Below are 16633 nucleotides of genomic sequence, written 5' to 3'. Positions count from 1 at the left end.
AAAAAAGTAAAAAATTTCATAGTGATTGGAGTTTGAAGCATCTTTTCCAGTAATATGACGAAATTTCCTAATACATATGATTTTAGATTTTTCCCCAAACCTACAGTATAGGCTAAACACTGCAGCAAATTGGAATAAAGGTAAATTTCTAGAATAAGTCCGCGTCATAAAATCCATCGAAATTGTTAACTACGCATTGCTTGTGATGTTTAACCTGCATTCAGAGTCGTTATTTAGATTAGATTATCGAAAATTGGTATTCTATCGATGTCTACTAACAAATTACATATAGTTACGGTATATTTCTGTCTACTGTAAACTATAGGTACATGGCAAGAAGCGACATTAGGATGGAATTTTGATTGTGCCGTTTTCGGGGTATTTTTGTCTGCTAAATCCTACCCCAACGACCGACCTAACCTTGCCCAATTTTGAGGTTAGCCCTAGCCAAAGGGGAGAGGGGGCGGACTCCCACCTCTTTTTTTTTTTTATAGCAATTCGTGCTATTTACCTTGTTTTATTTTTTGGCTTTGGCTAAATTTGAAATCATTTGATCAATATTGATTCACTATCAATTAAATTAAACACACGCGTTCCTAAGCCAAAGTGTGACGTCACGGCACAGTCCAGGCGGTCGCTCTGCAAAGTAAAAATAGGTCGACGCGCTATCCAATGGAAACATCTTTCCTATGATGATTATAAGCATTTCCGGACGCTCGTGTCGTATTTATTTATTAGCTGTTAAGTAACATTGCTGTATCTGGTTAGTAGACATCACAAGGAATCCACCGATACTAATTTCGATGGGTTTTGTGAAGCGGCTGTTGAATTGCTGAAATCTAATTTGGTTCACCTTTAAATTCTCTTGTATAGAGGTCCACTAACCCTCTGACCTACCAATTCACATACTATACATGTCCACGTCTAGAATAATATTAAGTATCAGTGCATGATTGTGTGACAAATCATCTTTGTCCCGAAGGGTTAATCCTTTTGCTGTTAGCCCATGATTGAGGGGAGGAACGACAAAGGGGGAAGGGTAAAACACAAGAACAGGTAAAAATAGGGGACTAGACAGAATATGCGGAACTCCTATCTATACGAGCAACGAAACTTCTGCAGGAATGCTACATGCTTTTGCTTAATCTCGCATTATTATTATTGTTACTATGTCTGTATCATTTACATAGTAAGAACTAATACTAAACTATGTATCGAGAATAAAACAACCGTCAAATAGGCCATCTATTATCCGATTATCGATTTTATTGCAATTATCATCTGTGTATAAAATACAACATCAGTTTTTTTGTATCTACAGTTCTATTGACAAGTTTAAATAAGGGAAGGGTGATATTTCGTGTCTAGCGAAAAGCCTGTCCCACCAGATATCTAAATCCCGCTTCTACCACATCGACCTTTGCCGTTTTGCTTTCAAATAAGCATTTGCATCAGCGACGGCTATCACATGCATTAACCCAAAATTCAAAAATATCTGCGAATCATGCGTCAATCAGACAAAATTCCGTACACGACCGATCTGATCACCACGACCCTTCGCCGAACAAAACGTGTAAAGTACACAGGTTTTCTAAGTGGGCTAGACACAGGTCAATGCTACGTTGTATTAAAAGGGGTATCTTGGTATCAGTGGCAGTTGTGAGTGGCGTTTTGCCGTGAGGTTTCTGATACATTCAACGCTTTCTAGAAGGTTTTTCCACTCATCAATGGCCCTATTTGGAACTTTTTTCTTTAAATTCCTGACCCCTCGATTTACTCTTATTTTTTTACTTTGACCTCTTGTTCTCGTTTTACTAAAGGTGGCAAATTCCTCCTTTTCTAACTACACTGTTATTGCCTTATAATAGTAAAGCATAATCATATCAGCCCGTTTTCTTTAATCCAATGCTTTAAATTTCAATTTCTTCAACCTGTCTTCCTCGTAGTTCAAGTCATTTATTTTAGCGTCCATCTAGTGACGTTATGACCATGTGATACTTATAAAGATTTAATTTGCCCTATCTTTACCCACATGTATATGTGACCTTTTTATGTTCACAATCAGTGATAACAATTTATGCTTTATCGTTAATGTGGTCCTCTAAGTTTAGATTCCCGCGCACAAGCGTTAACGTCTAATACTGGTTCTCCATGCTTGTGCTGGTGCATTGATCGATTTCTGCCATCGACGTTTCGGATACTTTGATACGAATCTTCGTTTGTTGCTCATCTCTGAATTTTAACATCATCTCTGAACATATTCAGATATCTGTCTAAACTTTTGTTTAAACCTTACAAATCATGAAATGAAATAATAAACGTAGGTGGTGCCAATACTGACCCTTGTGTTACTCCGCTTGTTACTTGTGAATATTGTACACATTTTTCTCTCATATACAAAATTCTTCACCCATCGTTTTCGTTAAATTCCACTTACGTATTTCAAATTCCATGTCAGTCACTATATATATATATATATATATGTGTGTGTGTGTGTGTGTGTGTGTGTGTGTGTGTGTGTGTGCATGTATGTATGTATGTATGTATATACACACATATATACATCAATATATATTTTTTTTATCTAGTACACACACACTGATAAATTTTAAGGTGAACTCAGCTGAAATCAGGTGACCTAACCCAAAGGCGCTTTGCGACTTTTTTGACAACACAAGAACAGAAAATGTATTTAAATGCAAATAAATAATACAAAGTAGAAAAAAAGTAATCGTCAAAAGTGATATACAATATGTGTCGGTTTTGATTAAATGTATTTTAGCAAACTGTATTTTAGTATGATAGTCAATAACCATGCATACATTACAATCTTATATCAAGCACACTATGTGTATGAGAGAGCAAAAGAGAGTAAGTGAGTGACACACACACACACACAGACACAGAGAGAGAGAGAGAGAGAGAGAGAGAGAGAGAGAGAGAGAGAGAGAGAGAGAGAGAGAGAGAGAGAGAGAGAGAGAGAGAGAGAGAGGGGGAGAGAGGGAGAGAGAGAGAGGAGAGAGAGGAGAGAGAGAGAGGGGAGAGAGAGAGAGAGAGAGGAGAGAGAGAGAGAGAGAGAAGAGAGAGAGAGAGAGAGAGAGAGAGAGAGAGAGAGAGAGAGAGAGAGAGAGAGAGAGAGAGAAGAGAGAGAGAGAAGAGAGAGAGAGAGAAGAGAGAGAGAGAGAGAGAGAGAGAGAGAGAGAGAGAGAGAGAGAGAGAGAGAGAGAGAGAGGGGAGGAGAGAGAGAGAGAGAGAGAGAGAGAGAGAGAGAGAGAGAGAGAGAGAGAGAGAGAGAGAGAGAGAGAGAGGAGAAGAGAGAGAGAGAGAGAGAGAGAGAGAGAGAGAGAGAAAGAAAGAAGAAAGAGAGAGAGAAAGAGAGCGTGCGAAACAATCACACACACACACACACACACACACACACACACACACATACACACACACACACACACACACACACACACATGCATTCAAAAATATATATACATGCATACATACATACATGCATGTATGCATACATGCATACATACATACATACATACATGCATACATACATACATACATACATACATACATACATACATACATACATACATACATACATACATACGTACATACAAACACACACGCGAATCGAAGTATTGTTCGCGGGTAACACATCCAACACATATAGTTGCGGTATACACTAGTTGGGGAGGCCAATGAGACATTGGAAAAGAGTACTTCTGATATGTAAATATAATACATAATTAATCATCATCTATCCCTGAAATATCTACATATCTTTTTAACCATTTATGGTGTTTTTTAGAATGTAGCGGCAAAGTCTACCAAGTGTGTCGGATCCGCCAGACAGTGTAAACAAACATGGCAACGTCGTTAGAGGAGCGTAAGTTGTCATTAATTTGAACTGTTTTTGACATTTAATGAAGTTCTACGAATATTTGATTAAATATTTTTATAGATAAGTTTTTGTAATGCAATGTGTAAGATAGAAAATAGCGTTCTCTTGCCAGTTATTGGCAAAATTTGTGTTAGCTCAATGTTGTCCTGTTATTAGACTTATAATATCTATTTAATTTGACCGGCATTTAGCCTACTGTGCTGAGATCTTATATTTACTATAATAAACCATTCACGCTTAGATATATCTATTATTCTCAAGTGATGGATTCTGTCTGGGTCGAATAACGAAATGTTTACTCGTAGTGACTCGGGTAATCCCTTACTTCAAAGACGAAGATAAATCCATAACTTAAATTATAGTGGGATTGAGTTCTTAGCCTTTTCTTGTGATTTGCTAGTCGGGAAATGACTGAGCTTAAGTTTTGTCTTACTCGAACTATGTGGTATAGGTATAGTGGTCTTGGATTAGTTTTGGTTAATGACAGTTTTACTTTCATGAAATATTGTGTTTGGAATCAATAGTTTGGTGAAGTCTAAGGCACTTTTCATCTAGGATATTTCTTGCACAATTTGAAAATAAGAAGTTATTTGATATGGAAATATGATATTCATAGGGGCTCTTTCAACCTTCATCCTGCATTGCTAAAGAATTGACTGGAGAAAAACCAACTAAGTAAAGTAGGTGACGGAAGGTTAGGTCTTTGGTAAGGATTTTGTAGTCAGAAAATGCCTTGAAAACAATGCATTCAAAATTCCTACAAAAATCCCTTTGTCATAATGAAAGCATGGAGATAACTATGATCGCTGTGCACATGGTACTCCACGCAAGTTACCAAATTCTTAAATAACCATATCTTTTGCATTTTTATTTCAAAGTATTTGTAAATGTACCATGCATGTTTTCTGTGATATGTAGCTCCCCCTCCTAAAACCCCAATTTCCAAGACTTGTTGGTTTTGGAGGTAGGAGGGGTGTTAAGTCGGAAGCTAAAGGTTTGCAGAGAAAATCAGACTCATTCCAATCATAGTTGAATAAAGCAGTCAATGTATACATTTTGTGTGTGTAAAAGAATTATTGTTAACATTGAAAAATATACTTCGGTCTCTACTGGAGCATAAAGTATGGAGGCATGGAAATTACTTGATGCAAAATCATGTAACCCATTGCCGACGGGGGATAGATTTGCTTACACAGGCTCCAGGTTGAGTTTTATTTCTGATCGAGGCAGCTTCTGCAACATAATTTCATTTTTCCCACTCCCTTTTAGTCACTCATTGTAGAGCTAGAGACATTTTTGTGTTTTGTTTTTTTGTGTGTTTTACTATTTTTAGAAATTTATATCTGTCATATCACAGGCTCCATCAATTCTGCAGTTGACTAAAATTGTAGTTCAGGGTCCATATCAACTCATTTTTTTTTCTTTATACTCAGTGTGATAGAAGTATTACTGTTTTAGGGGGACAAAAAAACAACTTTATTTTTTCGTATTTCTGTGCTGTCACGAACAAACACGAAACTTATAACCATCCAAAATGAAGAGGTTGGGAAGAGGAAGGAAACTTGTGCTTTTGACAGTGAGTGCCACAATAAAAGGCATCCATACTGGCACAGGGTCACATTGTATGCATTGGGCATGGTGTGAGTCACCTTCCTCCTCTCGTTCTGCCTGCACATCTTTCATCTGCGGTACTTTAGAGCAAGAGGTCGGGAACTTGCAATGTGCCATCACTCTACAGAGATAGTGCTTGCTAGAGACCGTAGATGGGTGCCATTCAAGGCTCTCTCTCCTGCTGGTGCTAGAAGAAAGTGGTGCCATCTAGGTTTTGTAAGTGAGTTGAAAACCATTTTGCTTATTATTACGGCAGTTATAATAATTATGACTGCAATTGTCAACATCACTCACTCATTACTTATAGTACAATAAAATAACATAGTGATCCAGAATCCCCGAACGCCATGACGCCCATTGTCAAGCAAGAGGTCCTGTGTCATGTATGACAAAAAAACACGTCATCCGTCGTTAACGGGTTAAAGAAAGAGCAATAATTAAGATATTTTAGAAAATCATATGTTGTTTGTTGTAAGAGAATCACATTTCAAATTGTGCTTACGATTACTAGAACAGGATTCTGTTTCTCATAATAAATATTTTGGTTGTATTCTGCCCATGCATAACTGGCTGTGATCTGTAATGGAAAGCCTTCTGTCTGAATTACATCACAATGATAGTAAAAGTAGATCCAGACATGAATTTCCATGTTGAAATATTAAGGTGCATGTGATAGTTTTAGGAGTTTGGCGGCTGGATTAAATTGTTATTCCCAACACAGTTAGCTTTATCTTTTGGTTGTTGCAAATTGAAAAGTGATTGTTGTGGCACAGACACACAATGCACAGACACCAAAAAACACATTGGATTGTTAATTATAATTACACATTAACACTTAGTCTTATTCAGAATTGTTATTATCAGTATGTTATCACAGTGAAGATGATGTGATGAGGATAAAGATGATGATGGTAGTGATAAAGGATATTGAGTGAATAATATATATTTGCTGTATATTGGAAAACAGAAATTTTCTAGATAATATTTCTTGATGCAGTGCTATAATTTTTGCTGCTGCTGACTTGACTCAAGTACAGTTGTGTAATTCCATTGGCCTAAACAGAAGATTATTTAACCATTGTATATGCAAAGATTATGAAAGTCCAGGAGGTGAAGCCTAACAGATAGAGAGATTTCAAGGGGCAAAACCTCCCCTTGATTAAGCCATTTGTCCATGTGGAAAATTTATCAGCACAGAAATATTAGGCTATGAAGGAAACAAAACCTGTACACCTGTATATAGAATGGAAACTTGACCCTTATTTTACATACCAGAAAATAGTCATTTAAAGTTAAGAGCTGAGTGACCACACCTAATCTTGCTAGTTATGGAATACTGTTTATTAGAATCGTAATGTGAGGATTTTCCCATATCAGTTTCTCTGGTATGTAATGATGACTAAATCTTTCTGAAATAAGTTTATGAAAAATAAAATCAGAGGTTATATATTTTATGCAAAAGTATATTTTAAGATATGTGAAATAAATTTATTGAGTAAAATTATTATAAAAAAGATTTAGTAATACATAAACGGACTCTGCATCTGTAGCAGCAGATGCCATTTTTATTTTTTCTGGCTAGTATTCTGTAGTATTTATTTGTACTTCCATCACCCTGTAACCTAATATCAGAATGATGTATGGCTAAAAAAAAATGATGTATAGTATAACATGTTTTGAAGTTATTTATCTTTAATTTCAGGTCTTAAACTTAAGCAGTATCAAGTTGACACATGGACAACAAGAGAACAATTATGTCTTGCATCGGCCGTTATGCGCAGTGGCGACCAAAACTGGTAAGAAACCTAAACTAAATTTTTAGGGTTATCTTTGTGGTTAAAGACAATATATAGTTTCTAGCCTATTCATGATAAAAATAAGGTGTGGTTTTTATGCGCAGATAGATTTATTATTTTCTAAAATAAGTTTTTCACAGTAATTTGTTTGAGTAATGGTTTGTTTGATCCAAATGCAAATTATATACATTTTTCTAGGATCATATTAAACATGTTAATTCATTGTACCTTCACATGGAATGTTTAACAAAATGTGTGTGCATGTGAGTATACATATGTGTATTCATAATGACCAACATCGTTACTCATTGTAGGGTTGCAGTGAGACGCAATATAAAGATGCTGACTAATGAAACGAGTCGACCACCTGACTGGTACTCAACCAAAAACTGTGCTCTGCAATATGCAAAATTATTGGAGTGTGTAGACACCCCAAAGAGAAAGAGGGAACGCGGAGATGCATCCAATGAAACACCGGGGGAAATCGTCACCAAAATGTTAAGTAAACGTGAGTCGAGAATGATCTGATCCTTGGTAATTTCTACAATTATGTAATATCTCATATTTTGCTGATGCTGATTTTGTAGTAGAAATGTTTACTCTTTCGTAACATTGTGTATAACATTCAAAGCTGACTAAGTACATACACCAAAAAAGCAAAAACACTCTCTTTATTAAAAGTGTGCAGATTTTGCAGTAATTCATTAATTGAAAAAAAAAAAGAAAGAAGCTAGCCAAGGAAATTAAATTGTCTTTCACGATATTTGTGTATATCAAGTTTGGCACACTGTCTTATCAGAGCGTGTGGAAGAGCTTCGTGCAGCTGAAGGGGAGGAACGGGAAGAATACAACAAGCTGAGGCGCGAAATACAGCAGCTTGAGGACGGATTGCTTGATAGCCAACTTGATGCCTTTTGGGAGGAATTACAAAAGTATGTTCTGTAACGGTAGACAACGGTTGTATTGGTAACAGGACGCAGTAAATGAGATTGAGAAAATGCTGATAATTATAATGTTTAGTTATTGCTTAATAATAAACATAACAAAGGAGTGCTATTTGGAAGATGCTCACCATTAGAGGAACTTGAGAGTAACTACCCTGAAACTTGCAGAGAGCGAGCTGAGCAAGAGGAAGAGGAGAGGAAACACCAACAGTGGCTCAAAGAACGGGAGGAGAAAATAACAGCAATTCAGCAAGCTTTGAAACACCAAGGCCCAAAGGGTAGGTCATTTATTGATTTTGTCGTACCCATATTGCATGTATAATACCATTATGTGTATTGTAAAGCATGCTGTTCTGTAATAGATTAGCATTAAAAGACAAAACAAAAACATATAAGAAAAAAGGATAATAAAACATCTCCTTTGTATGCCTCTCTGTTTTTTCCATTAGTACCTGTTCTACCTAACAAGAAAAAGCAGAAACTACAATGGCCAAGTTGCTCAGGCGGATTGTCAACGGGAAGAAGAAACAGCGGAGTCTCGGAAACTTCATCGGAGATTGACAGTGCAGTTGACAGTCCAGATATAAACGAGACTATGCCTGAAAGTCCAGTAAGTTTGATGCTGAAATGCTTTTTGTCACTGGTATTACTATACATTTCTTTAAAGAAAACTCACCCCCTCCCTCTTTTGTTGTTTGTTTGTTGAATTCCACCATTTATACCATACCATAGGTTGACATAGGTTATAATCGTGTGTTTATCAGTCATAGACGAAACCAAATATGATCAGATATAGTGCTAGGAGTATACCCTGAAGGATCTTGAAACCAGATATAATCATTTAATAATATTTGTGATATGGGTGTATTTTTAGGAAGATTAGATGCAGAACATAATTACATCTTAGTTAATGATTTAAGTGTCTCTACATTATTATACGATTATATAAAGTGATTAAACAGACATAGTTCCATTTTGATATCTATTTTTTTGCAATTAATTTACTTGATTTATGTTTGCTAGTAACTGGTTATTGCTTTACAATTTTTTCCACTTATTGTTTTTTATGTAATATAACATTAGCTAACCCAAAAAAGAATCTATATTTATAGTATGTAGAATTACTTTACCATGAGGGAGTTAATGCATATTTTTATGCCATAGTTGTATGTTGAAATCCATTGAGAGTATTGCCATAATTATTCATTTCAGCAGAAACCTCCACATAAAAAGCAGTAAGAATTCATCACCTAAGTAAGATATTTTATTTTTTATACAGCTATGTTTGCTCTCTCTACAGGCTCCAGAAGAAAGTGTATCGCAAGAACCAGAACCAAAACCAACACCTCCCTCGCCGTTGCTGTCTTCTCTCCTCAGCAAATCTCCAGTCACTAGTGTATCAGGAGCCTCAACATCACCCTTGCCTCAGGTAAGTAGCATGGCTTTTGTGTAGAATACACTAGTGGATTATATATATATTTAACCCATTCGCGCCGGTTGACGTGCTGACACGTGGTCGAAAAAAAGCCCCGGACCCGGGTGACGTCCTGGCACGGGCTACATTTTTGGCCCGCGCGCCGGGAGGCCAGTAGCGACGTGCTGAAACGTCCGCATTAGAATGATAGATTATTCTTAGTACAATTCGATTTTCATACTTGATTTGTCTTAGCTACTTTAGTTTATCCTTCTAAATAGTAGAAAATGGGATATAACGTAATATGAATGACGCCATAGGTACATACGTAATCTTGATTACGGCATGGTGATTTCTGTTTCTGATTTGTTGAATATGATGATCTGAGTCGAAAGACTATCGTAAAATCAATTGTAATTGGCCGAGGAATAAAAAATAATAATAATAATAAAATTATATAACATCTTTTTGTTGCCCCACTAAAAGAAAATGACACTTGAAAAAACATTGCTGTTACTTGCATTCACTTGTATGCACATGTATGGTTGTTCATATTCTCTTTCTTTTCTTTTAGGAAGAAAAAAAAAATGAAAAAAAAAACTATGTTTGTTACCTCACTAGAAGAATGCTTCCGTTTCCCATTGGTATTACAACATAGGAGTAAAGAATATGGAAAAAGTTCAATAGAATAACACTAAAAAAACAGTGCTATAACATCTTTTTCGACTGATATACTTCCTCTGAACATAGCACTACTTTCTATACATGACTACACTTTAGACGCAATCACGCAAACCATAAGGATAGGGTGGGTGAAAAACGCTCTGCGAGTGTCAGCGCGACCACGCGCAGCGGGAAAACACCCCGGGACGAACGGTTGCGCGCTTGAAATCTTCCCGGCATGATCGGGAGTAGGCGAAATTCCGCCCCGGCATGAATGGGTTAAATGGGTAAACAGTTAGAAGATTATTGTTATATTCTTGTATTTATTTGTTTATTTCTCACATCACCAGCTGAATCTCGGCAGCAAAGGCCCACGAGGTAGTGGAGTTTCCCCAGTATCTGTGGCACTTCAGAACCTGGTTAACTCTGCTATATCGGGGACAGAAGTCAACAAAGACCATTCTGCAAAGACCAGTAGAAGCCCAAGCTTATCAGGTTTGAATACTTTTTACTTATAATATCAGAGTATAGTTTATGGCAGATTTACGATCATGATGACATCTTTATTTTTCCATTCTTCCCTGAGTCGTAAGATTACGAGTGAAATGTCTTTCCTGTCATGTATCTTATTGGTGTCCTGCTTCACAGGGTCATCAACTTTGTCGCGCCTGCTAGATCTCCCTCCTAGCACCCCAACAACTGTGCTGCCCAGACTACCTGATGTGAGCGGACCAGCAGCTGAGTCCAAAGAAGAGGTGGGTTTCCTTTTGGTTTCTGTCTAATACTTCTTCGGTAGTAGTTCCTCTTGTTTTTTTTTTTCCAGAGTGAATAGATAGATAGCAAGAAGGGTGTGATGAACATGCAGTGAGGATGAATGTTATATATTTGGATGTAGCTAGAACCAGATTTTAGTTTGTGTTGAAAAAAAAGCAAGATGGTGCCTGTTTAATGCAGTTCCCCAGTAGGTTCATTAACCCTGTCTCCTTGGGGAGAGTATTTTTATATAATGATTACTGTTTTAGGATTTTGGGATTAGAAGGCAATCTCACAATATAACCATGAAACTGCATTTCAAGTTATTGTTATTCAAGTATGTTCTTCTGATTTATTCTGAATTGAGCCTTAGTATACTACCAAGACCACATATATTCTGCCATATTTTATTCCTTGATGTAACTTCTCCAAGATGCTTTGTTCCTTTACTATTCAGAAACCAAATCACAATGTATTTGCCAACAGCAATCTTTTCGGAAAAGAGTTGAAGAGTTGAAAAGGTGAAGGAGCTATGAGAGAGGGGGATTTTTTTTTTTTTTTTTCCCACAAAAAGGACAGCTTTGTGTAGATTGTCTCCTCACCCTACAAAAAACAAAAACAAAAGAATCTCAACACATTACAGGAAAATAAAGGAGATTCAGCCACCCAGAAGTGCGAGAAAGAAAAAAAGGACGAAGATAGCAAAGACTGCCCAAATGTGGAAGAAAGTAGTGAGAAAGAGAAGAAACTCAAGACAGATGAAGTACCACCAAAGGAAGATGATGCTAGTAAGTTTGGATGACCTCGTATTTCTGAAAAAATTGTGTCGTTGTTTAGGTATCACTTTTCTTTTTTTTATATATGAATTTAATAAAGTATATTGTTTAATGATATGAAACTTGTGCAGCAGAAGCAATGGAGGTAGATGAGAGCAAGGAAGGAAAAGTTGAAGAAATCAAAGTGGAGACACAAGCTGAGGAAAGCAAAGTTGAACAAGGTTGGTATGGAAATATAGTTTACTTTTCTTTAAAATAACCATTATGATTAGTATGATATGATTTTTTTTTTTTCTTTCTTTCTTTCTTTTTCTTGGGAAGTCATGTAATCAACTTCATTTCTGTAGCATTGTTGCATGACCACTATCAAAAATTAATATCATTATTTATTGCTTTTTTACTTATTTGACTTTAGGTCCTTGTGCTAAAGAAAGATAACACTCTCTACATAATAAGTGCAATTCAAATCATTAGTCCTGTGTATATATTATGTATGCTGACTTTGCGAAAAAGAAAGTTCACGGGATAAAAACAAAAGCAAAATTCATTCACTGTTATGGAGATACCCCAGCCCCTCTTGTGAGACTCTCCGGGTAACTTATGGTTATTTTCCCTCGCTGACTTAAGAATGACACGTTTGATGTTTCAATAGAACTGCAAGAAGAACCGTCAGAGAAGGCTGAAAAAATTGAAACACTAAAGGAAGAGAAGGAAAAAGTGGAGACCAAAGAGACAGAAGATGTCATGGAGACACAGTTGATGGTACAGGAAAAAGCAGAAGAGAAAGTGAAAGAGGCAGAGGTAAGAATTGCTAGTGAGTTCCTTAAAATGTGCTATATTCTATGAGATTCGCTTTGATTGCTTTGGAATATGAGATAAGATAAAATAGGGTTTTATGGTCACTGGAACTAATGTGAATAAGTTCCTGTTTTAGATTTTGTGGTTGGTTACATAGAATATGAGTAGGTCTTTAAAAGACAGTGCGTGTATATATATATATATATTTTTTTTAAGTTGTTTTATGTATTTCGTATTATTTAGATATTACTCTTTTGCTAAACATATTTTGGTATCTTAATTTTGAGTAAAGTCAGATGTCCCATAGACAGAATGTGAAACAATTAGTTGAGAATATTGGATGGATGTAATCACAATTACTTGATAAGGTTTGAATTGATTAAATATTATTGTTATTCTTTTTAGTTATTGTTAGTACGAGTATATACTTCTTGAATGTCATCCAGTGACTGTAGTCCATATATTGATTAGTCTCTGCATGTTTAGAACTTATATCTAACATTAGTATTTTCAGATTTTTAGAAGATTACGGACTGTAGAAACTGAACTTCATTTGATTTGACTAGATACACACTCCTTCCAGAACTAATCTGATTTAAGTTTCAGTTTACAATAATATGTACCACTAGCTATTATATTTTTTATTAGTTTTTTTTTCTTAGATTTGCTATGTATTCATTTTGAAATGGAATTATAGCTAGTTTTTGGTGCCTAGTTTTTCTTGAGGGATAGATATTCAGCATGCACCACATATCCTAAAATTATTGCTGAAACTGATTTTGTGTTAGTACCTCTTTAGACAGTATTATATACTGAACAAGAGGCAAAAAAAAAATTACTCTTTTACTAACATGACTTTGAGTAATGTGATATTAATTACTCTCCTGCATGCTATTTTTTTCTAGGTAATTTGAAAGTATAACAAGGAAAGTTTTCTCCCCAAAAGTTGGAAATATTTCATAACTTGCATATGTTCCTTCTCTTCTTAATTAATGAAGGTGGCCAGGATTCTTCTTCTTTCTTCTTAAGTCTGATACTGAAAAGAAAAATATATATATATGAAAAATTAATGGAGAGTTGGGAGTGCCTGTGGCAGCATACGGCAGTGGGATTATGGAAGAGGACTAACCATGGGTGTTACCTTTTCTCAAAACAGTGGTGGGGGACAGTTGTGTATGGCAAGAATATATTAAGGTTGATATCCCACCTCCATCATGATTTCATATATGAGAACTTGAGACTACTTCAGTTTTATCGATTTATTCATTTGTTGTATTTTGTTTTGTGTGTAACGAAGGTATGCAGATGAGGTCGTTCATTGTGGAAAGCCAGTCCTGTCTGCTCCGCAAGGGAAGGAGAAAGGCCGAAAGCAAGAGAAAGCTCACCTACATAGCTATTTTTGTTGTTATTTATGGCCTATTATTGGTGTCTGCTGTATGTGTGAATCGAATCAGTCTTAATACATTTTAGCCGCAGCTCGTTGAGAAAAGTTTGAGCATAGAAATGATAGCCATTTTCTAAGAAAGAAAGAAATATAAGAAATGTGGGTGTTCTTGCTATTTCCAGTGTCTTTTGCATATCTCTCTCCTTCCCTCTCTCCCTCCCTTCCTATATTTAACACTAGTTTCAGTAGTATCAGTTGTATTATGCATTCATTCATGTATTTCACTTGCCTCTTTCACATTTACAGTCATTACTTCATCCCATTTATAAAACATGAAATTTGAAAGCATGAAGTGAAAGGTGAAAAGGAAGTTAAGGGTGACACCTTTTTCGCTGGGAAAAGGGAAGAGTTGTGGATGTGATTTTTCTTTTTCTTTTTTTTCTTTATTTTGTAGTTCATTGAGTAGATTGTCTTGTGTAGAAAAGTTGACTTAGTCACTGAATGTAGGAGACAGAAGGAGATAAGACAATTTTAATGAGTTTAGTTTCAATTCCTGATTGATTCTTTGTTGTTTTCATCATCATTGTTTTTCTGATTTATTCCATTTTTCCATTTTACTGTTGATAAGTAGTATGAAATTAGCATTGCTAAATCAGTAAAGGCAGCAAACATAGATAGCTCTATCAATATTCCTGTGGTTTTGTAATGCGCATTGGTACCCTAACAGCATCATGAACACGAAGAAAAAGAGAAGCAGGTCCAGCAGGAGGCAGCACAAGAAGTCTCTTCGAGCAAGGAGTCGGAACAGCCCGCAAAGCGCCCAGGTCACCGTGGCCGCAAGAAAACTAATAACACTGTTTTGTCACCCCAAAGCACCACCATCACCAAAACCACCACCACCACCACTACCACCACTACCACTACCACTCCCAAGTGCAGTGAATCTGCAAAAGTCAGTGCCCCCACCTCTCCAATCTTGGACAAGGTTGCATCCCCAGTCTCTCCTGCCATTGTTCCCACCACCATCCCTAGTCCACCACAGGCTGCCAGTAAAATTGACCCCAACTCTGAGTGTGAAAAGAGTAAAACCCCGTCTTCGCCAAAGCTCGCTGGCCTCACCACTGCAGCTGCGGAAAAAGACAATGCCCCCATCCCAGGAGCGCCCAAAAAAGTATACCATACTCATGCCAAAAAAGAGAGAGAAAAAAGTGATAGAAATGATTATTTCCTTTTCACCTTCTTGTTGGGATATTTTATCATTATTTGTTGTCAAGGAAAAGAGAGTATTTCAAATAACCATCGATTTCAGATGAAGGAGAAGTTATTTAGAGGAATAATTAAATTAATTTTTGACAGGACGTGAAGGGGGACATCTCTCTCGAGGAGGAAGGGGGCGAAAAGAAGACAGATGAGAAACCCGACAAAGAAGCAGATGGCAAAGACATCAAGAAGAAAGAGCAGAAGCATGACAAGTTTGATGAGTTGATGAAAGAAAAAGACAAGAAGAAAAAGGAGGAAAAATACCCAAAACAGGAAGAGCCAAACAAGGAGAAGGAGAAGGAGAAGGAGAAGAAGGTGGACGCAAGCATTGTGAAGAAATCAGATGAAAGTAAGCCACCCAAAGGCGAAGATAAGGAAGTAAAAGAAGAAAAGCCTCCAGTCGGTGAAGCAGAGAAGAAAAAAGAGAGTAAGAAGAGCGACGAGACGAAGCCAAAGGAGAAGAAGAAGGAGGACGAAAAGCCAAGTTCCAAAAAGAAGTCAGAGGAGGAAGAAGAAAGAGCCAACAAGAAGAAGAAGACAGAGGACGAGGAAGAGAAGCCTTCGAAGAGCAAGCCGTCCGAGGAGCAGAAGCCAGCGGTGAAGAAACCGGGTGAGGAGGAAAGCAAAGAAGTGGAGACAGAATCCGACAAGAAGAAGAACAAGAGCCAGAAGAAGGAACAGGAAGAGGATTCCCAGGATGGCCAGGAGAGCAAGTGAGTCTTCAAAGAAATTTGTTTGATACAACAAAAGGATAACTAAGAGTCCTTACAATTTTTTTTTTCTTTTTGTATATAGCTAAGCATTTTTTATTTATTTATTTATTTATTATGATTATTTTTTTTCATAAAAAATTGTACATTTTCTGTTTTTACATATTATTTTCTACAGGTAGGTTGAAAGCTAAGTCCTTATTATGCCATCTGTGTATGAAAAATATTAGTAAGATAAAAACACGGGTCATGGGACAGCAGTGAGCTTTGAAGTTTGTAGATTAACATTTAATTAATTAAATAACTTAAATAACATGAATTGTCTCATAAAATCCATCACTTTTATGGATTTAAAAAAAATACTCACACTTCCTATTTTATTGGAATATGAATAAAAAAAAGAAATTATTTATAATGTCACATGATTATAGCATGTCTTAGAAATTCCTGGGAAAGCTTCATGATAGATTATTGATCTAAGGAGTTCCTTCCACCCCCTTCAGTTTCAAGTCAGTGATAGGAAATATAAAAAATAATGTCTCTACCCCACAAGCTTTCAACTTTGCCTGAGGAAGAGATACTTAGGTTGTGATATACTGTTATTGCTTTTTTTCTGTCTTATG

At 36.4% G+C, this 16633-nt stretch overlaps 1 protein-coding gene across 6 annotated transcripts in view; it reads left to right on the top strand.

Moving 5' to 3' along the window:
* The first annotated feature begins 3820 nt into the window (after nucleotides 1-3820).
* The window catches only part of LOC122255471 (Bromodomain containing 8), a 14828-nt gene continuing 2015 nt past the window's right edge, over nucleotides 3821-16633 (top strand). Inside the window, exons 1-14 of one of the 6 annotated variants that reach the window (XM_043019542.2) lie at nucleotides 3821-3886; nucleotides 7215-7308; nucleotides 7623-7816; nucleotides 8108-8240; nucleotides 8421-8530; nucleotides 8702-8862; nucleotides 9553-9681; nucleotides 10680-10824; nucleotides 10978-11084; nucleotides 11726-11870; nucleotides 11993-12079; nucleotides 12511-12659; nucleotides 14768-15211; nucleotides 15397-16013. In XM_043019542.2, the coding sequence (XP_042875476.2) occupies nucleotides 3865-3886; nucleotides 7215-7308; nucleotides 7623-7816; nucleotides 8108-8240; nucleotides 8421-8530; nucleotides 8702-8862; nucleotides 9553-9681; nucleotides 10680-10824; nucleotides 10978-11084; nucleotides 11726-11870; nucleotides 11993-12079; nucleotides 12511-12659; nucleotides 14768-15211; nucleotides 15397-16013 (2537 nt within the window). In that variant the 5' untranslated portion in view covers nucleotides 3821-3864. Of the gene's footprint in view, nucleotides 3887-7214; nucleotides 7309-7622; nucleotides 7817-8107; nucleotides 8241-8420; nucleotides 8531-8701; nucleotides 8863-9552; nucleotides 9682-10679; nucleotides 10825-10977; nucleotides 11085-11725; nucleotides 11871-11989; nucleotides 12080-12510; nucleotides 12660-14767; nucleotides 15212-15396; nucleotides 16014-16633 lie in introns of all 6 variants that reach the window. The other 5 variants (XM_043019541.2, XM_043019543.2, XM_086546943.1 and 2 more) reach the window with 5 other exon arrangements.

Source organism: Penaeus japonicus, unplaced genomic scaffold, assembly GCF_977035675.1.
Source record: "Penaeus japonicus unplaced genomic scaffold, GWHDUDI00000001_assembly GWHDUDI00000018, whole genome shotgun sequence".
NCBI classification, from domain to species: Eukaryota; Metazoa; Arthropoda; class Malacostraca; order Decapoda; family Penaeidae; genus Penaeus; species Penaeus japonicus.
The sequence above is the reverse complement of the archived record's forward strand: the minus strand, read 5'-3'. Positions and strand labels throughout refer to the sequence as shown.